This window comes from Myotis brandtii, unplaced genomic scaffold (assembly GCF_000412655.1).
Source record: "Myotis brandtii unplaced genomic scaffold, ASM41265v1 scaffold59, whole genome shotgun sequence".
In the NCBI taxonomy this organism is placed as follows: domain Eukaryota; kingdom Metazoa; phylum Chordata; class Mammalia; order Chiroptera; family Vespertilionidae; genus Myotis; species Myotis brandtii.
The window spans coordinates 958861-980526 of NW_005370223.1; the positions used below are offsets into that span (position 1 = coordinate 958861).

The 21666-nt window shown below is 35.3% G+C and overlaps 1 protein-coding gene across 1 annotated transcript in view; it reads left to right on the forward strand.

Annotated features, from left to right (window-relative positions):
- DPY19L4 (dpy-19-like 4 (C. elegans)) overlaps positions 1-17975 on the forward strand; it is a 42356-nt gene extending 24381 nt beyond the window's left edge. The window contains exons 12-19 of the mRNA XM_005879314.2: positions 2369-2527; positions 4795-4914; positions 6600-6720; positions 8759-8815; positions 9432-9514; positions 11150-11282; positions 13396-13554; positions 16042-17975. Coding sequence (XP_005879376.1) covers positions 2369-2527; positions 4795-4914; positions 6600-6720; positions 8759-8815; positions 9432-9514; positions 11150-11282; positions 13396-13554; positions 16042-16206 — 997 coding nt within the window. The 3' untranslated portion in view covers positions 16207-17975. The remainder of the gene's footprint in view (positions 1-2368; positions 2528-4794; positions 4915-6599; positions 6721-8758; positions 8816-9431; positions 9515-11149; positions 11283-13395; positions 13555-16041) is intronic.
- The last annotated feature ends 3691 nt before the right edge of the window (positions 17976-21666 follow it).

Genomic DNA, 21666 nt, shown 5'->3' on the forward strand with positions numbered 1-21666 from the left:
AGGAAATATATTTTACCTGCACATTTCTCTAATTCATATAATATACCTCAGAACCCTATTATCATTTGCTGCAATACATGGGATTTTAGATACTGTGCATGTAATTTCAGGTTGTGATATATCACAGTTAACAAAATATTTGGCATGGTTTAAACAATGGAGAAGTCTTCTGAAGTGTAAGCCATATATGTATGTCTAAGATAAAATGATCCTTTAGAAGGCCATGTTCTATATTAGAAAGCCCTGATTGATATTGGTATATGTAGGCCTTATACATAGCAAGCAATTAGTAAAAAATGGTTGTAGACATTTGTAATTTTCTGCCCTTTTCACTGACTTTCTTTCCCTTTAACCTTGGAAGACTCTAGAATGAGCCTAGGATTAAGGGCTGCTTTTATTCTTGTTTCTTAGTTGATATTATGTCAGCCCCTTTATTCAGCATGTCAGCATCTAGACTTATTTCACAAGGTAATGTATTATGTGTTTTAAGAATAAGACATGGCCTTAGCTGGTTTGGCTCAGTGGATAGAGTGTTGGCCTGCAGACTGAAGGGTCCCAGGTTCAATTCTGCAAGAGGGCGCAGGCCAGCCAAGGAACCCCACCGGTGCACGAATCCATGCACCGGCCTCTAGTAAAAATATATACATTTTTTAAAAAAGAATAAGATATGGTTCCTGTCCTTAAGAATATTGCCATCTCATTAAATACTTTCTTTTCTTCTTTTTCATTAAATAGTTTTTGTACAAATAATAACATGGCTGGTATAAGCAGTAAATGCCCTATGCTGAAGTGTGCCAATTGGATATTAGGATTTGGAGTTCACCAGTATTTTAGGAAACATTTCTGTTGAGACAGACTTTCAGGAACCACTAATGAAATGTTAATAAATATTTATTGGACATGCAGGAACTAGGCCAGGTACTCTGGGGGTTAAAAAAATGACTGCAATCTAACATGGCAGATTGCATTAAGGACGATCATTGAGGGATAAGGAAAGTGCTGTGGGAATATTGAGAAGGAAAGGCTGAGACTGGGGGTATGGAACGAATACTCATTAAATTGGGATTTGAATTGGACCATTATAGAATTAATAACTTTAATAGGCAGATTTTAAAAATGCGCATTTATTGTAAGTGCAAGATATTTTGATGGCAGCTTCTTTGATACAGCTGTATTGCTGTTTAACATATTGTGAAGCATTAACCTATAATTCTAAATCCAGTGATTTTTGAAGCAGGCATTCTCCATGAGTCCATGAGCACTTCTGAACATCACTTCATCTCTTACCTCCTTCCCCAGGGCTAGGGATTAAGGATAAAATGGAATTAAAAAAACACACACAACTTGATGGATTGGGAATGGGAATGCAGATAAAACTACATATAATTGGGCGTCTTGTTGCTCATATTTAGCTTAGGGTAAAAAAAAGGTTATCCTGTTTCTCATAGCTCAAAAGGTTTACATATCAAATTTTATGGTTTCTGTCCTAGTAATTACATATCTCTTTTTAAAAGAGGTCCCAGCCCTAACCGGTTTGGCTCAGTGGATAGAGCACCGGCCTGCAGACTGAAGGGTCCCAGGTTCGATTTGGTCAAGGGCATGTACCTTGGTTGTGGGCACATCCCCAGTAGGGGCTGTGCAGGAGGCAGCTGATGGATGTTTCTCTCTCATCGATGTTTCTACCTATCGCTCTCTCTTCCTCTCTGTAAAAATCAATAAAATATTTTTTTTTAAAAAAGAGGTACCAGTTGAATTACATTTATTAAAATCAGGGCTATCTAATAATAATGTGAGCCACATAAATAATTTTCTAGTAGCCATATTAAAAAAGTAAAGAGAAAAAAGTAAATTTAATTTTAGTAATGTATTTTATTTAATCCAACAGATCAAAAATATTATTTTAATGTATAAACAATTAAAAATGAACATATCTTGTATTTTTAAATGCTTTTTTTATCTTTGAAATCCAGGGTATATATTGGCCACATTTCAAGAGCTAATAGCCACATGTACCTAATAGTTAACATAGTGGATAGTGCAGATGTAGAGGTTGGATAGCTGAATTTTTTATTGTCTTCCAGATACAAATAGAAAGTGGAACTCCCTTAAAACTGTATTGGGCTCTAGAGATGGTAGCATTCCTTGGTAACAGAAAGCCGCAGTTTCACATTTACTGGAGCAGTTTGTTGAGGAGATGTCATAAATGCTATTGTCTTCACTTGTAAAGGGTGGGGTCTGGCCCTTATAAGTGAATGGATTTAAGAAATGTGTTTTGTTTTATCTAAGTTTCTACTGAGATTAAAAAAATACTCTTATGGTCAGTAGTTTAAAACACCTGTTATTTTAAAATGCTTTTTGTCTTCTGTAGGAATTTCACAATGAATTGGCTCCTATGTCAAGAATCCCTACAGGCACCATCTCAAGAATTTTTTTTGCGATTGACACAGTCTTCTTTACTACCTTTCTATATTTTAGTGTTAATTATTTGTTTTCTTTCTATGATGCAAGTTATTTTTAGGAGAATTAAGTAAGTACCAATGAAACTCAATCACATTTCTAATATATTATGGAAATATAGTATATAAAATACTTATTTTTAATATTCCTCCAATATTTGTGTACTTGTTTTAGAGCTTCTAATTTCATTCTCTCTTCATCAGTATTTAAAAAATACAAGTTAACCAGATAAAATTTAAGTTTATAAATCTAAACATGTAATATCCAGATTTAGTTTAGGAGTAATATTTAAGTAATCAGGTAAGCTTTCACAAACTTGATAATTTACTCAGATTTTTACTTAACATAAGAATAATTTTTTCTATTTAACCTCAATGAAGCTAGTAGTATCAGTGATTTTAATTATAAAATGGAATTAAAAAAACACACACAACTTGATGGATTGGGAATGGGAATGCAGATAAAACTACATATAATTGGGCGTCTTGTTGCTCATATTTAGCTTAGGGTAAAAAAAAGGTTATCCTGTTTCTCATAGCTCAAAAGGTTTACATATCAAATTTTATGGTTTCTGTCCTAGTAATTACATATCTCTTTTTAAAAGAGGTCCCAGCCCTAACCGGTTTGGCTCAGTGGATAGAGCACCAGCCTGCGGACTGAAGGGTCCCAGGTTCGATTTGGTCAAGGGCATGTACCTTGGTTGTGGGCACATCCCCAGTAGGGGCTGTGCAGGAGGCAGCTGATGGATGTTTCTCTCTCATCGATGTTTCTACCTATCGCTCTCTCTTCCTCTCTGTAAAAATCAATAAAATATTTTTTTTTAAAAAAGAGGTACCAGTTGAGTTACATTTATTAAAATCAGGGCTATCTAATAATAATGTGAGCCACATAAATAATTTTCTAGTAGCCATATTAAAAAAGTAAAGAGAAAAAAGTAAATTTAATTTTAGTAATGTATTTTATTTAATCCAACAGATCAAAAATATTATTTTAATGTATAAACAATTAAAAATGAACATATCTTGTATTTTTAAATGCTTTTTTTATCTTTGAAATCCAGGGTATATATTGGCCACATTTCAAGAGCTAATAGCCACTTGTACCTAGTAGTTAACGTAGTGGATAGTGCAGATGTAGAGGTTGGACAGCTGAATTTTTTATTGTCTTCCAGACACAAATAGAAAGTGGAACTCCCTTAAAACTGTATTGGGCTCTAGAGATGGTAGCATTCCTTGGTAACAGAAAGCCGCAGTTTCACATTTACTGGAGCAGTTTGTTGAGAAGATGTCATAAATGCTATTGTCTTCACTTGTAAAGGGTGGGGTCTGGCAGTTATAAGTGAATGGATTTAAGAAATGTGTTTTGTTTTATCTAAGTTTCTACTGAGATTAAAAAAATACTCTTATGGTCAGTAGTTTAAAACACCTGTTATTTTAAAATGCTTTTTGTCTTCTGTAGGAATTTCACAATGAATTGGCTCCTATGTCAAGAATCCCTACAGGCACCATCTCAAGAATTTTTTTTGCGATTGACACAGTCTTCTTTACTACCTTTCTATATTTTAGTGTTAATTATTTGTTTTCTTTCTATGATGCAAGTTATTTTTAGGAGAATTAAGTAAGTACCAATGAAACTCAATCACATTTCTAATATATTATGGAAATATAGTATATAAAATACTTATTTTTAATATTCCTCCAATATTTGTGTACTTGTTTTAGAGCTTCTAATTTCATTCTCTCTTCATCAGTATGTAAAAAATACAAGTTAACCAGATAAAATTTAAGTTTATAAATTTAAACATGTAATATCCAGATTTAGTTTAGGAGTAATATTTAAGTAATCAGGTAAGCTTTCACAAACTTGATAATTTACTCAGATTTTTACTTAACATAAGAATAATTTTTTCTATTTAACCTCAATGAAGCTAGTAGTATCAGTGATTTTAATTATAAAGTTTGATTATTTTTTTAAATGTTTATCATGTTTGAAAAGGGATTGTGTGTGGCATCTTGATTTTGAGAGCTTAGTTGTTTAAATTATGATTTAACTATATTGATTTAGCAATTACTAGTGAGTGATAATTGATCTTGGAAAGGATCCTAAAACACTTTTTAAATTATATTTCTGAACTTTCATTTTTAGTCTTCACTGAGTCAGTTACATTTAGGTTCTAAAAGCCATTTTCAAAGACTTGGAGATAGGAAAGTTAGTATTGGACTAGCAGAATATACTTTCAAATGATCAGAACTACTGATATTTCTTTTTATGAGGAAATTTAAGATCTTTTATTTTTCAAATATTTATTTTAGTAAAAAACATATTTCCTTTCTGTAGTGGTGAGTCCCTAAAAGAAACTGTTACTCTTGAAGATGGACGAATTGGAGAAAGGCCAGAAATAATTTATCATGTGATTCACACTATTTTTTTTGGTTCTCTTGCAATGATTATAGAAGGGTAAGTGTACTTTATTTGACCTATTTAAAAAATATATTTTTTTATTGCCTGGCCGGTATGACTCAGTGGTTGAGCATCAACCTGTGAACCAGGAGGTCTTGGTTTTATTCCTGGTCAGGGCACATGCCCTGGTTGCTGGCTTGATCCCCAGGAGGAGGCATGCAGGAGGCAGCCAATCGATGATATATTTTAAAAGTTTTTAAAAAATATTTTTATTGAGTTTTTAGAGAGAGAGGAAGAGGAGAGGGAGAGCGAGAGAGAGAGAGAGAGAGAGAGAGAGAGAGAAAGAAGAAACATTGATGTGAAAGCAAAACATTGTTTGGCTGCCTCCTGTATGCCCCTTACCGGGGATCGAGCCTGCAATCTGGGCATGTGCCCTGACCAGGAATAAAACCGGCAACTTCCAGTACATGGATGACGCCCAATCAACTGTGCCACACCATCCAGGGCTGACCTATTTTCTTAAGTAAAGAAGTGTCCTTTCTAATTGTAATTGGTGGATACTTTCAAGAATACATGTGTAAAACTTTATATAATAAACTCAAAGTCTATAAATTTTTTTAACCTAACTGGAGTTTACAAAGGCATTTACTAGTAGTTGTGGAGGTGGGTAGGAGAGTGCAGTTTAAGGAACATTTCCTAAATGGGGTGACAGTATTGAGAGAGAAATAGAGATTGGCCTGGCTGTCACGTTTCTGGTGTATATGTAATTTGGGAAGAAGTATTTTTTGGGAACTATAAGCGGGAAGTAGCAAGAGATAATGTTTAGAAAAATAAACAGGGACCAGATTAGGTGGTTTAATGCCAAAATTTGACAGGATCAGATTGCTTTTTAGTAAGATCTCTCTGGTAGCAAAAATTGAGAAAGATCTGAGCAAAACAAGATTAGAAGAAAATAAGCCATTAAGAAGGTGTCACAGTAGAATTTAGAGGAGAGTAGCAATGGAGATGGAGGAAAGGGGCTAAAACTAAAATATTTAGGAATTGGAAACTGCATGAGTAGTAGTAGGGACTGTGGTGGAGGGACCGTAGGAAGAGCTGTAACTCAGAGCCAAAGGAGGACTTTTTAAAGGAAGATGTGATCAGATAGAGTAGAAGGTGAGGAAAGAAAGATGAGTGTGGACTTCAAGGAGTCTGGCTGTAATGGGAATCAGAGTCTAAGGCAGAGGGGTACATTTGTACTGGGAGGGAAAAACATATGCATTATGGGATGGCAGCATTGAGATTGTTCTGCAAACTGTCTGGAACACTAATCATATTTAGAGATGTAGTAGGAGAAAAAACTGGAAAGGCAAGTCAAGGCCATATTTTAGAGGGTCCTGAAAACTATTTAGATGAGTTTTCACTTATTTCAGTAGGCATGGGGAGCCATTAGAATTTTGAACAGAAAGTGTCTTATAGTTATGTGTGAAGAAGATTCATTTGGCATTTGGTTGAGCTGGAGGAGAGTCTAAAGGTAGAGATGTTAATTTATAGGCTCTTGCAATAAAATAGCGAGCAATGGTTGAATACAGAGAAATCCGTGGATTTGCATAATGGTCTAATCTCTAGAGCAGAGAGTTTGCGTTCGAGGGGATATTCTATAATATAATTCAGTGTGTATGATATCTCCTGGAGTTATAAACCAGATTGTAGTATTGATGTTCATAGGATATCTCATATGTGACTCCTTTTGTCTTTTCCAGCTTGAAATACCTCTGGACTCCTTATGTGTGCATGTTAGCAGCATTTGGTGTTTGTTCTCCTGAACTTTGGACGACACTTTTCAAGTGGCTTCGATTACGAACTGTACACCCAGTGTTGTTGGTGAGTCATTGTTATTTTAGGTTAAGTACTTGTTTCTCTTCTAGTTAATGTAAATGGAAACCACATTGAATACCACTGAAATAGCATGAATAAGTCACATTATAACTTACGGGTAGAAAAAGAGATCCTGTGAAAAACATTTTTAATAATTTCTAAGTGTAAAAGAAATGCATTTTAATGCAGACAACTTAAAACATAAAAGGTAAAGAAAGTGAATCAGTAATGTGAGAGACTATCAAGAATTTTTTATATCTCTGATTTGATTGAGATTTCTGGTATATTTTCAGTGTGAATGGAGCACTTATACTGCCTGCTGTGTGCAATGTGCTTGGAGTACACAGATAAATAAAACATGATTAATTTCATCATGTAGATTATGGTCTCCTGATCATAAAAGTAGCTAATAAAAAATACTGATGCGCCTGGCTGGTATAGCTCGGTGGGTTGAGTGTCATCCCATGGACCAAGAGATCCCGGGTTTGATTCCCAGTCAAGAGCACATACCTGGGTTGTGGGCTCGATCCCCAGTAGGGACATGCAGGAGGCAGCTGATTGATGTCTCCCTCTCATCAATTTTCCTATCTCTCTCTCCTTTTTCCTTCCTCTCTATCTAAAAATCAATAAAAACATATTTTTTTAAAAAGTATTGATGCTATTGGAACACAGAGAAGAGATACCTAATTCAGTTTTTAAGACTTTCCAGTATGACATTTGAAAGATGCTAAGTTATTAGTCAAATGAAGGGGAAAAAAAGGGTATTTGTGGTAGAAGGAATAAACACAGATAGGCAAAGAATGATGTAGTCAAAGGGTATAAAAACAGAGGAAAAGAAAAAGCATGATACATTTAGTTTTGTTAGCACATAAAATGTGAGGCGAGGTAGGGCTGGTCAAGAAATGAGACTGGAGAAGTTGAAGAGGATAAGGTCACAGAGGCCTCTCAGTGTCCTACTATGGCACTTGGTCTTACCCTAGAGGCAGTAGGAAGGCATGGAGATTGCAGGCAGGGGTGTGAGAGACAGACGTACAGTTTTATCTCAGCTCACCCTTACAGTTCCGAGAATGATAGACTTATGGTGACAGACTGGAGCCAGGAAAGATGCTGTCACTCAGGTACAGGCCATGGTAGATGAAAGTAGCAAAAGCTTTAATTCATTGAGTGCTCAACATGTGTCAGGTATTTTTCAAAGCATTTCACATGCTACTCAACCCCTACAAACACCTATTGGCTAAGTTTTATTATCAGTATTTTATAGACAAAAAACAACTAAAGCCTACACCGGTCAAATAATTTTCCTGAGATCACATAGCTTATATGGCTGGACATCAAGATTCACACCTAGGTTTTTCTTATTGCAAAGCCCATTCAATTCATACTGTGCTTTACTGGAGTGAAAAGAATAGTTAGAAGATTAATAAGACTTGGTGCCTGTTAAGTGTGAAAAAGGGAGAAATCATTGTTGTTTTCTATGTTTCTGGTTTATATGACTGTGGATCGTGGGGTCACCAATGAACACGGGACAATAAGGAGAAAGACTTGGGAAGAACGATGATGAATAATTACCTTTAATATTAGTCATGTTGTATTTTGCCAGTTTTTTCCCAAGGAATTTATACATTTTTATTTTAGCATGCTAGTATATTGATGTATATTAGCTATTTTGCCTATGTTATTCCATTGTGTTTTTGTTACTGTTGTTAGTGTTTTAGGTAGCTGTTCAGGAACCTTTGTGTACTCTTCATAACTTAAATTCCTATCAAAATTGTCAAATATTGATCTGCTATTTGAAATACATGTGTGTTACTGTTTTTATGTTCTGCCTTATAATTATATAGTAAATATGTATCACTTTACCTCCAGTTTAATATGTCTTAAATTTATCATTGGTCTTCAACCATCTCACTTCATGAGCTAGGTTTCATGCTGACTTAAATTTGTGTAACTATTGATATATGCTTGGTCACAGAGTCAGTGTCTAGTACTTTAAAGTACAATCTGAAATGTATTTACTCATAACCCTTTTGCTTTCATGTTTTAGGCTCTTATTCTGAGTATGGCTGTGCCCACTATAATAGGTCTCAGCTTATGGAAGGAGGTATGAAAATCAGATTTTTGTATTAAAACTTTATAAGGTAGATATGTGTGTAGGATATTTATATTGAAATACTGTTCTAACAAAATAAAGCCTGGTATTCTTAGTAATAATTTTTTTATCATTAAAAACGTGATAGAAAAGCTAAAATATTTTTAGAATACCATCTGATGCAATTTTCTGTTGTCTAATACTGTCATTAATTCAATTTATAATTGGCAAAGGAAATTGCTGAATAAACAGTGTTTATATTAAAAAGTATTTTGGCAACTCCAAAATGTAAATATTTATAAAATAATATAAATTAAAATATAGCATGAAACTAATCGCCAATAAACATGTGAACTACTTGACCCCAAATTAATTCATTTAAATTATTTATGATGTGTGTGCATAAAAGACACAACTGGTAATTGCTTGGTAATTATAAAATTATTTATTGAGTCTAGACAGTAAATTAACCATAAAATAGTTGATTTGGGTTGAGAAGACTGAGCAGGTCATTGTCAGAACAGTGTTCTAAAATTGTTTGTAAACAAGTCTCTTTTCAAATACTCTGGAAAAGTTTTAGACTTTCTAGATACTTATTCTTTGGGTGGGTTTTGTTTTTGCATTTTAGTTTTTTCCAAGATTAATGACAGAATTAACTGAACTACAAGAATTCTATGACCCAGATACAGTGGAACTTATGACCTGGATAAAGTAAGAACTGAACTGCCCAATACTGTTGTTAAACTATTAATTAATCATTGTGTGTTATCTTATGGATTCAGGGTAAATAATAATGTTTTTTCAAATTCTCATGAAATTTTACATTGTATTTTTAGGGGTATTTAATTTTTTATTGGATTTACAATTCTAATTTTCTAAATGAACTCATCTCCTTTGAAGATATAGCATTGATAAGTCTGAGATTTGAGACTCTCTGCCATCAAACACCTAGAAATGTGGAATAAAAAGGAACAAATACCTTTTATTTGAATAGTCAAAAGGGTGTTTCTTTCGCCCTAGGTTGGAGTTGGACAAATGGTGGATTGCTAGTCTTGGTAATTAAGGTTACCAAGATTTTTTATTTCAATTTTAATGCCCACCCAATATAAGAGATAGGATTTTAGGCCTATGGAAGCAGAGAATTATAACTGAGACAACTTTTCCCCTCCCCCAAAATACACATATACAACCAAGGGGCTCTCAGAGGGTAACACTGCCAGTGAAAGAATAGACTAGCAAAAGATCCACCCAGTGGTAGAGAAGAATGATCAGAAAGCATGACCTTTTTGACCTCCGCTCTTGGTCAAAAAAATATCTCTCTGAATTTGTAGCAATGGATCTGCATTAACAAGGGTTTGTAGTTTGAAATTATACTTGACTAATCTAGGAAACCCCAAATCAAGAAATCAACATAAAAAGTGGCTCTGGGTTGGTCTGGAAGACCTGACATATTCTCAACCCAGAGGGTTCCACAAAAACATTTCATGAAGATTAGCTGTAAAATTACACAACACATGAGGAGACAGTCTAACAGTAAGAATCCAGCTCTCTAGAATTAGACCTTTAGTAATTTCTGAAAATAAAATTATTTTGTGTCGGTTAGTTTTATGGCATAGTAAACTACCACAATATTTAGTGGCTGGCTTACAAACAATAAACTTACTATTTTGCCCCATTTTGAGGGTTAGGAGTGGGGAGGATTCTTCTGGTCCAGGCCAGCTCAGCTGGGTTTGGATAGTCTGGTATGGCCTCTCTCACATGTCTAGGTTTGGGTAGGTATCAGCTGAGAGCATGGAATTGACTTGTCCATGTGCCACCTGATTTATATGTTTACGAGAGGCCCAGTGCACGAATTCATGCACAGGTGGGGTCTAGCCGACCCACCCCCATGGGGGCCTATCGGGCCGGACTGGCAAGGGAGGTGAGGGGCCGCAGGAGGTTGTCCGGCTGGCCCCACCCCTGATCCGGCCGGGGCCAGCGGCGGGGAGGGGCTGCCCCCGATTGGGCCGGTTGTCTGGCCACAGTGCGCGTCATAGTGATCGGTCGTTCTGGTCGTTCCGGTCACTTGGCTTTTGTGTATATAGATTGTCTTCAAGCAAGGATCTTATCTCCACCCCCCTCCTTAAAAAATTTCTATATCTTCTGCACTCAGAATCATTCCTAATACATAGTAGGTGCTCAGTTTATTTTTGAATGGATCCATAAATAAAATGAAGTGAAGGCTGACATTGAAACATAAGTATAAAATATATTGTAAGTTGCTTGGTATTTTAGAGTTTATATAAATGAGTGATCTAAATAGTATATTTACCTTTCCAGTGTCTTAATCTCTATGGTTCTTTGCAGAAGGCAAGCTCCAGTTGCAGCTGTGTTTGCAGGGAGTCCACAGTTAATGGGTGCGATTAAATTATGCACTGGATGGATGGTGACAAGCTTGCCTCTTTACAATGATGATGATCTTCTGAAGAGAAACGAAAATGTAAGGCATTTTAGATTCTATATTTGGATCTTTTTTAACATCACTCTATTTTAGTATAGTTTTGTAATGATGTATATGTTCCTGATTAGCTGGGAAAATCCAAATAATTTTAAAAGAGTTAATTAGCTTTAATTTTTAAAAAGCTACATAATATCATTGTTCTCAAATTATTGAAGGAAGAAGTCAATTAATGTCTTGATACACTTTGTATTTCCAAGCTAAAAATCTATTACACTGTGGTTTATGTTTCATTGTGGGCTGTTATACTTAGTATAACATTAGAATGGTATCTAGTTACTTAATGTTCAGAGACCATATCATTTGTATTAGACACATATCTATAATTCATGACATGTGACTGATTTTTGTATGCTCTCCTATGCCAGTGATTCTCAAACCTGGGACAATTATGCATCTAGGGGATATTTGGCAATGTCTGGAGACATGACTTAATTGTTAGGGCAGATCCCCAGTCAGGGCCCATACAAGAATCAACCAATGAATGCCTAAATAAGTGGAAGAACAAATCGATGTCATCTATCTATCTATCTATCTATCTATCTATCTATCTATCTACCTACCTGTCTGTCTGTCTATCTATCTATCTATCTACCTACCTACCTACCTATCTATCTATCTGTCTATCCCTTCCTCTCTCTCTAAAATCAATTTTTTTAAAAAATTAAAGAGAAAAATTGAAATGAAAAATCCCATGAAATCAAAACTTGAATTTTAGGCATCCTTGGCTCATTCAATATTTTGTGACAATGGTCAAGTTATTTTTAACCTTGCTGAATTTATTTTATGTATAGAATGAGTATAAAATACTCTGATACATGGTAATATAAAAGATTAAAAGAGCTATCACAACTCAATGATAAAAAGACAAATTAATTTAAAAATGGGCAAAGGCCATTTGCAACAACAGGGATGAATCTTGAGTGCACTATGTTAAGGGAAATAAGTCAGATAGAGAAAGATAATATTGTATGATATCACTTATATATTGAATTTTTAAAAGCTGAATTCATAAAAACATTGAGTGCTTACCGGGGTCTACAGGGTAGGAAATTGGGAGATGTTGGTCAAAGGATACAAACTTTGAGTTATAGGATGAGTAAGTTCTGGGGATCTAATGTACGAAATGGTGATTATAGTTATTAATGCTGTATTTTATACTTGAAAGTTGCTAAGGGAGTAGATCTTAAATGTTCTTACCACAAAAAAGAAATGGTAATTATGTGACATAATGGAGGCTAACATTATGGTGATAATCATTTTGCCATATTTAAATATATTAAATCAGTGCATTGTATATTTTAAATGCACAAGATGTTATATGTCAATTATATTTCAATAAAGCTGAGGGGAAATGGGCAAAGGACTTGAATGTAGCCCTGGATGGGTAGCTCAGTTGGTTAGAGCATCATCCTTATATGCCAAGGTTGTGGTTTTGATCCTGGTCAGGGCACATACAAGAATCAACCAATGAGTGCATAAATAAGTGGAACAACAAATCAATGTTTCTCTCTCTCTTTCTCTCTTTCCCCTCCCTTGTTCCCTTCCTTCCTTTCTCTCTTTCTAAAATCAGTAAGTAAATAAAAAATTAAGAATATAAAAAAGACTTAAATGTACATTTCTCCAAAGATGATATACAAATGGCTAATTGCATAGGAATCTATATATATAAAAGCCTAAGTGACCAGCCGACTGGCTGACCAGTAGACCCATTGGTAGCTATGACGTGCAATAACCAGCATGGGGCAGATGCTCAACATAGGAGCTACCGAGTGACAGCAACTTTGCAGAGTGTCCTCTCGCACTCCGAAACCCCTTGGGGGATGTCGGACTGCCAGTGTCAGCCTGATCCCCAGAGGCCAGGCCGAGGGATCCCACTGGTGCAAGAATCCGTGCATTGGGCCTCTAGTACTTTTATAAACTTCCTGAAGGCAGGAATCAAGTTTCAGTGAATATCTTTATTTTCCACAGATAGTACTCAGTCCTAAGAACATAATAGAGAAAGAAAGAGCATAATGGATGCTTAATGTATAGTTTTGCTTAACAAAAGTTTTAAATGTCCTTTAACATAACTGTTTTAATGATATTCTTTCAGATCTATCAAATCTATTCAAAGCGATCTGCTGAGGATATTTATAAAATACTGACATCTTACAAAGCTAATTACCTAATTGTAGAGGATGCTATCTGCAATGAGGTGGGAACCATGAGAGGCTGTAGGGTTAAAGATTTATTAGACATTGCAAATGGCCATGTAAGTAACCATTTGGAAATGAATTCTTTTTGAGAAAAATGACTTTATTTAAACATGTAATCTTCAAACTTAGTTTGGGAACTTAGCTAAGAATATAATTAAAAGTTATTTAACAATGGGCAGAACTTACTAAAAGTAGTTTGAAGTATTTTTTCAATATACAAAAGAAAATTTGGATATTTTGGGGGGCGGATTTTTTTCCCGCTACATGGATTTCTTACTTATTACCTACACTTATGTATGTTCAACATTTATAAACAAAAGATGGCCAGGGATATAAAGTACAGCATAAGGAATATAATCAGTAATATTGTGATAACTATGTACAGTGCCAGGTGGGTACTAGAAATATCAGGGGGAATACTTTTTAAAGTACATAATTGTCTAACTACCATGCTATACATCTGAAACCGATACAAAATAATACTGAAAAAAAGCATTAAAAAATAAAACGATGGTGTAATTTGAATGATTTTAACTCATAATAATCTAAAGAGCAGCTGGTTGCAATGTCCTTTTTTTAAAAATATGTTTTTGTTGATTTTAGAGAGGAAGGGAGAGGGATAGAGATAGAAACATTGATCAGAGAGAAACATTCATCAACTGCCTCCTGGAATCCCCCACTGGCATTGAGCCTGAAACCCTGACATGGGCCCTGAATGAGAAATGAATCGTGACCTCCTGGTTCAGGGGCCAATGCTCAACCACTGAGCAGCACCAGCTGGGCAATGTTATATTCTTATGTTGAGAAATTGATTGTAATTTGATACATATCTACTATCTTACCTCTCAGTCTGTAGTGTATACTGTATGTGTAGCAATTAAGAAGACTGGCAGGGGAGTGTTGGAGAGGAAGGGAGAGGGATAGAGATAGAAACATTGATCAGAGAGAAACATTGATCAACTGCCTCCTGGAAGTCCCCCACTGGGGATTGAGCCTGAAACCCTGACATGGGCCCTGAACGAGAAATGAATCGTGACCTCCTGGTTCATGGGCCAATGCTCAACCACTGAGCAGCACCAGCTGGGCAATGTTATATTCTTATGTTGAGAAATTTATTGTAATTTGATACATATCTACTATCTTACCTCTCAGTCTGTAGTGTATACTGTTTGTGTAGCAATTAAGAAGACTGGCAGGGGAGTGTTGTCTGGAATGGGTACCTTTACTCCTGGGAAAGTTGAGTGTAGAGGACCTTAGGAAAAGTTTATTAGGTCATTAGATCATTCTAGGTTGGAGTGCACATTCTATTCAGGTTGCGGCCAATATTTTTTCCGTTCTTTCCTAAATAATCAGTTGTCTTATCAGACCAGTTTGGAGGTGAGAAATTAGTTTTTATGATTTTCATCTTTCTCTTTCTTCATGACCTCTTAAATTTGTAATATAAACCTATTCTGTTTTCTGCTGCATGTATTTTGAATTTTCTCTGTTGGTACTTGATATCTGAGATCTTTTGCTTAATTGGTGACAAAATGGAATTTTAGTAAACATCACAGTTATTCAGTAATTACTGTATTGCTATCTGCTATCTGGAGCCTTTTTATTCTGCTTTTGGCTACCTTTATGCTCCAAGATCAGGTTACTTGCATATAATGCCAGGCATGGACTTAAAGCTAATCTATCATTTTACTCTTAAAGTTGGCTCTCTGACATTTTTTGTTGGCATTAGAATAACATTTAGTGTTTTATTATAGAAAATCCTTCAAGCCAGCTAAGCTATCTTAGTGAACATCATTAAGGTGGGAATGTAAAGGTGTGCACTGGATAAGTCATAAAAATTTACTTGTTTACTAGATAATTGTAAGTCAGTTCTACACCAGGAGAAATGTTTGAATATACATTAAGAATATATCCCTGGCCAATGTGGCTCAGTTGGTTAGTGTTGCCCTGTGCACCAAAACATGGTGGGTTCGATATTCGGTCAGGGCACATACCCAGGTTGCAGCCCAATCCCCAGTTGGGTGCATATGAGTGGTAGCTGATTGATGTTTCTCTCTCACATTGATGTTTCTCTCTCAAACCAAAATTTTAAAAATACAGGGTTAAGCAAAAGTAGGTTTACAGTTGTGAGTATGCGGAAACAGAGTGTGTTCTTGTATTCTCTATTAGCAAATTGTTTTCTACATGAACAACTGTAAATCTACTTTTGCCCCACCCTGATGTTCATTTCTCAGCCATGATAAGGTTCTTAATGGACTATGGAGATATAGCCTTCTACATTTTAGAATTAAATATTTTAAAAATTAGAAACACTTTATACTGGTTTCTCAATCTCAATGGGATGCTCAAAAGTTTTGTGTATGTGGTTTACTCTCTTAATGAAGAGGCTTCTATTCGCTAAACAATATGAGATGTTCACTGAATAATGTGAGACAGTTCATGTTTAGCATAATATATTTCCATATGAATGTAATCATTTGTACATTGCTTTTATTTATCCTATAACCTAATAAGCTTTTAATATTATGTTTCATATCTCTTGATAGGTGGTTTGTGAAGAGGGTGACAAGTTAACCTACTCAAAATATGGGCGATTTTGTCATGAGGTCAAAATTAACTATTCTCCATATGTGAATTATTTCACTAGAGTGTATTGGAACAGGTCCTACTTTGTATATAAAATCAACACTGTGATATCCTTTCAGTCTTGAAAATAGTAGAGACTTATTCCATCTGAAGTAAAATGTTGATTTTCTTCTACCAATGGGGGTCTTTTTGGAAATCAGAATCTGGACATTTGAAGTGTTGCTGCTGCTCTTCCTCTCCTGCCGTTAACTGGACCCAGAGTTCTATGGGGAACAGAAGATTAAGCATCACTGGCCTTTGGTAAATGTTATAGCTTACCACTCTGCAGTATTCCAGCCAGGGATTCTTCTTACTGTTACATGGTCTTTCAAGATTTCACCTTCCAAACTATTATAAAAATTTCCTCAGAAATCTTTATTTTATCATAACATTGATCTTGAATTTGAATATATTCAAGGTCTGAGTATATTTCTCAAACATAACGTTTAATATATACTTAATATGATATAATTATAGAATAGAAGAAGAATTATTCTTACATTCAATGCAGTTTCTAAAGGTATTTTATGCTTTATAATAGGACTGACATATTACAATAAATAGCTAACGTAAATGTTAGCTGAAAATATGTGGCATTTAAATTAAAGTGGAAATGGCATAAAGGAAAGTGATTTTTAAGGATATATATAAAGGTATATCCAGATTTTCCATGATACTGTTCTCATCTGCTGCTTATATAAGTGAGCACTTTCTTAGTAATTTACATAGTGCATGATATTGCATTTTATTACTTTATGACTTTTAAGTGGTTAGCTTTTGTCACTTATGCTCATAAACTTGATATGAATTTAATCATCAAAAATAGTAACTCTCTGTACCTACATATTTTTTAAAACAGACATTTATAATAATGTTGATCAGGTTTTTAAAAAATACAGATATGGGATTTATAACCTATTCACATGTTTTATACTAAAAAATATTAGGTAAAAAATTGTTATCACAATAAAAATATGTACACTAAAACGAGCTACAGTTTCTGGAGATATGTGCAGATACTGTTAAATATACCTCTGTTTACAGATAGGCGTATTATAAAACAAAAGTGCTATTATTTGTGAAACTGTGAGGCAGTCTTCAACATTAAGAACCAAATGACAATTATAAAATTCACAGCACTTAGTTCCTCTAAGTTAAATATTTTCATATTTTAATCACTTATTAAAAGAAAATCTAAAATGACTTACTTGGCTAGGATGGGGGAATGCATGTTTATTTTTATCTTGTATATCTGTTTAGTGACCAGGTTTTCAAAGTGCTGTAAAAATCAGTTTCACTACTCTACATTAAAAGGGAGCATCTTTCCATTATCTTTATTTTCTGTAATATATTTTAAAAGTACACAGGCACAGTCATTCTTAGACTAGCTCTAGGATGCTTTGCTCTTTTGGGGCTTAAGGATTGTTTGATGGCTGTGCCATATCTGGTGCATTAATTTTATTAGTTCTCAAGCTTTTATGTAATTTTTAACAATTCTATTAAGATAGCTGTAGGCAGGGTATTTCAGGTTCTCTGTACATCTTAATAATGAGTCACTAATATTTAGCTTCAAGCCTTATAAAAATATTTATTTCCATAGTTAACCTAAGTACGTAGAACATGTAAAACATTGTGATTTAAAAGTCAGCTTGCATATTTTGAAAGGGAAATAGAACAGCCTATTTTCTATGCAGCATGAAATATTTAACTGAATTTTTATTGATTTACATTATAATCAAATATGCAGAATTAGTTTGTTGTGTGTTTTTTGTTTTATTTTTGTTTGTGGTATATTAGTAAGTTGCTTTTGCTTCTGTCAACTTATTTCTTAAATAAAACAGATTTGGAGAAACTTTTAATTGAATTTTTGAAATAATGAATTTTTCATTCAGCATCAGTTAAAAAGGAAAAGTGATCTTCAATATAGAAATAATAATACTTGCCCTAACCGGTTTGGCTCAGTGGATAGAGCGTCGGCCTGTGGACTGAAAGGTCCGAGGTTCGATTCCGGTCAAGGGCATGTACCTTGGTTGCGGGCACATCCCCAGTGGGAGATGTGCAGGAGGCAGCTGATCGATGTTTCTAACGAAATAATGAATTTTTCATTCAGCATCAGTTAAAAAGGAAAAGTGATCTTCAAAAAAGAAATAATAATACTGGATATGAGAAGTAAGCTTATTTGTTTCTATTTTAACTGTAGTTAAAACAATAGTACTGGAAAACTGAGTGCATTTAATTAATTTCCTTACATATTTGTAGAGTAACAAATGATTAAGCATTCTGTAAGTAATCCTGTTTGGGTAACTTACAGTTGTTAGGTTTGACAATAAAGATCTATTATGTGCCCTCGCTGGTCAAGGGCACATACCTGGGTTGCAGGCTCCTCCCTGGCCCTGGCCCTGGTCGGGCATGTGCAGCAGGCAACCAATCAATGTGTTTCTGTCACATTGACATTTCTGTCTGTCTTTCCCTTTCTCTTCCACTCTCTCTAAAAATCTATGGAAAAATATCCTCAGGTGAGGATTAAAAAAAAAATCTATTATGTAAGGAGCAAATTTGTTGTATTTGTGTGGAAGGAATTTCTTCAAGAAATATAAAACATACTTTGCCCTTAAAAACATTGAAATAAGTGCCTTAACGTCTTTATTTCAAAGTTTACTTCATATTTTTGAAAAAATATTATCCTTTTTTTTTCCATAAGAAAAATTTGGTAACTTTTTCCTTATTATTAAGCACAACCTCACTATTCTACTTTCACTAATAAGCAAATTTTTGTTAAGGGCAGAGATGAGATTTCTAGCTTGCTAAATTCATTTATTTAGCTCCCAAATGCAAAACAATCCAACAAATAAAACTTACTTGATAAGGTCTGTGACATTGACTCTCTGCTGGTTTCTGTTTATTCTGCCTTTGGCATCTGTATCTTGGTGCTTTTTGTTAGACTGGTGGGTTTTACAACCTCAGGAGTATGCATTGCACTTTGGAACTTTTTTCTTTATTACTTGTGTGTAGACAGCATGTTTTTCAGGATATGAACCCACATTGCCAGTGCCTCTATGTTGGGGCACTCTTCCACACAGTCCGGATTGATTCAAGAAAAAGCAGAAATGGAGGTCAAAGTGTGTTACAAGTTAGGGCTGAAAAATATGCTTTAAAAATTATGAATTTCTTGAAGGACACAGTGAATCTGATTAAACTGTTTTGTTTTTGAAAAATTGTTACTTGGCCCGTCTATTTTGAACTGTTAAAACATTTTGATGCCTTTTGTGGGTAAAACTAGTGCCTCTCTTTATAAAATTGGTGGGGTTTCTAAAAGTTGTATGTCAGTTGATTTTTTTTTTTTGGTACGTTTATTTTAAGTGCATAAATATTTAGAGGGCATATGTTATGAATTATTCTGCATATTTAAGAACCTTCTGGAAAGCAAATAACTACTTCCTGATTTGCATCAATATATTCTCTCTGTATTGGTCCAGTTTTTAAAATAGTTTTTGCTATTTGCTAATAGTTTTAGATCCCAATATGTATTAAAAGTACAGCTCTAAAAAAGTTGCAAGTGAAATTGACAATTTCTTATTGAAACAATGGCTTAAATTTTTTAATGTGAAGAGTTAACAGTTTAAATAAAATTAGAGGACAAAATTGCAAAGGAATATATTTGATTCAACTATGTTTCATCCATTAAGGTTTCTAAACATTAAACTTGTTTTTCATAATAAAAAAGATTTGCTGCATTTAATATAAAGGCATCTTGGAACCAAATCTGTTTATAAGTTCCTTAGAATTTGCAATATTTTAATCTCGGTATATATAATCCTATGTGCAGTTCTATAGGAGATACACTGAACATCTGACCGTTGTAATTAGTGGAATAATAGTATCAGAAAGAAACATGCATTCCAGACATGGCTTGAAATATTTCCTAAAGAATCCTTTCATATTTTATGTTAATAGCTTTGTACAGCTGTTGAACAAAGATGAATACAACTGGTTTTATGTATGTTGACTTATGAATTATATCTATTACATTGAATATTTAGATTAAATGTGCTCATCCTGTAACTAAGGTTATGTCTTTGCAAAAGAATAAAAATTAATTTCAGTAAGTATAAATCCTTTAAAAGAGTTGGGGCGTCAACTAGTTTACTTCACATTTTTATAATGTGTCTCTATTATCATGAATGAAATTATTTCATGCTTAATTACACTCCCTTGTGTTTCCATAATAAAATTCTTGGAAAATGTTTGTTATTTTTTATTTATACATAAACCTTGAGTTCTCACAACTAGTGTTTTTCTAATACATAGTAGTATTTCTTATATTGAACATAGCTGGTGCTTTCACATCATACCAATCTTTCTTAGAAAATGGATCAACCACTTTCTTGGCTCCCTTTTGGCCATCTTTCTTAAGGCACTTGTTCTTGTTGACCACCATGGCCTGGGAATGGAACCGGCAACCTTTTTTTTTTTTAAATATATTTTATTGATTTTTTACAGAGAGGAAGGGAGAGGGATAGAGAATTAGAAACATCGATGAGAGAGAAACATCGATCAGCTGCCTCCTGCACACCTACTGGGGATGTGCCCGAAAACCGGCAACCTTTCAGTGCACAGGACGCCGCCCAACCAACACTGGCCAGGGCTGTACTGATTTCTTAAACCTTAATGACATACATGATTATATGTATTTTGAACATATTTACTTTGTAAATGGGGTTAACAATACCCATAGCGGGGACATCAAGAGGCTTACATAGGAGCTAAATATTGAGAGCTAGACCCGAGAAGTGACAAAGTCTGCATCTCGCTGCAGGCTGTCATCCCTGGAGGAAGAGGAAGGGGACCAGGGCGCTGGGGGCCAAGTCCTTCGGGACGACCCAGGTGGGAGGAAACCTCAGAAACGGAAATTGAAAGCACCCGAGACAAACTGCCTGGCTCACTATTTTTTTTTTAATTTAATAAAGTTTAATTTTTCAAAACGTGCAGCTGGTGGGACCTGTTCATGCATCTTCGCCAACACCTGGGGCATCGAGGCCTTTGGTGTTCCTGGTGTCAATTACCTGCGCTCTGTGCTTTGATACTAGTTGAGTAAGCCCTTCACCAAGGAGCTGAGGGCTGCCCTGGCCAGGAACCGAGGATCTTCAGTCTCAGAGGCAACAGCTGCGCACGCGTTGCTTTGTCAAACAGGACTAGGCTGCTGAGCTCGTCCTGCACTTGGCCTCGGGACCACCCCGAGCTGTTCTGGGTCTTTGTCTTTCTCGGCCGACTTCCCAGCATCTTCCTCCTGCTTGTCCTTGGGCAGCACCGCGAAACTCGCGGAGCAGCTGCTACCCCTGCTCCCTCGCTGAGACGCGCTCACCGTCTTCCACGAAGACGTCTAGGCTCGTCACAACCCTAATCAGGGTGTTTCTTTCACTCGCTGAGAAACTCCCAGAAAAACGCGAAAAGCCCGCTGGGACCCAGCTTCCCCCAATCATCTCCCACGGTAACCCGCGGGGGGCGTGGTCTGTGGGTCGGTCCCGCCTTCTTCCTCTCCAACCCCA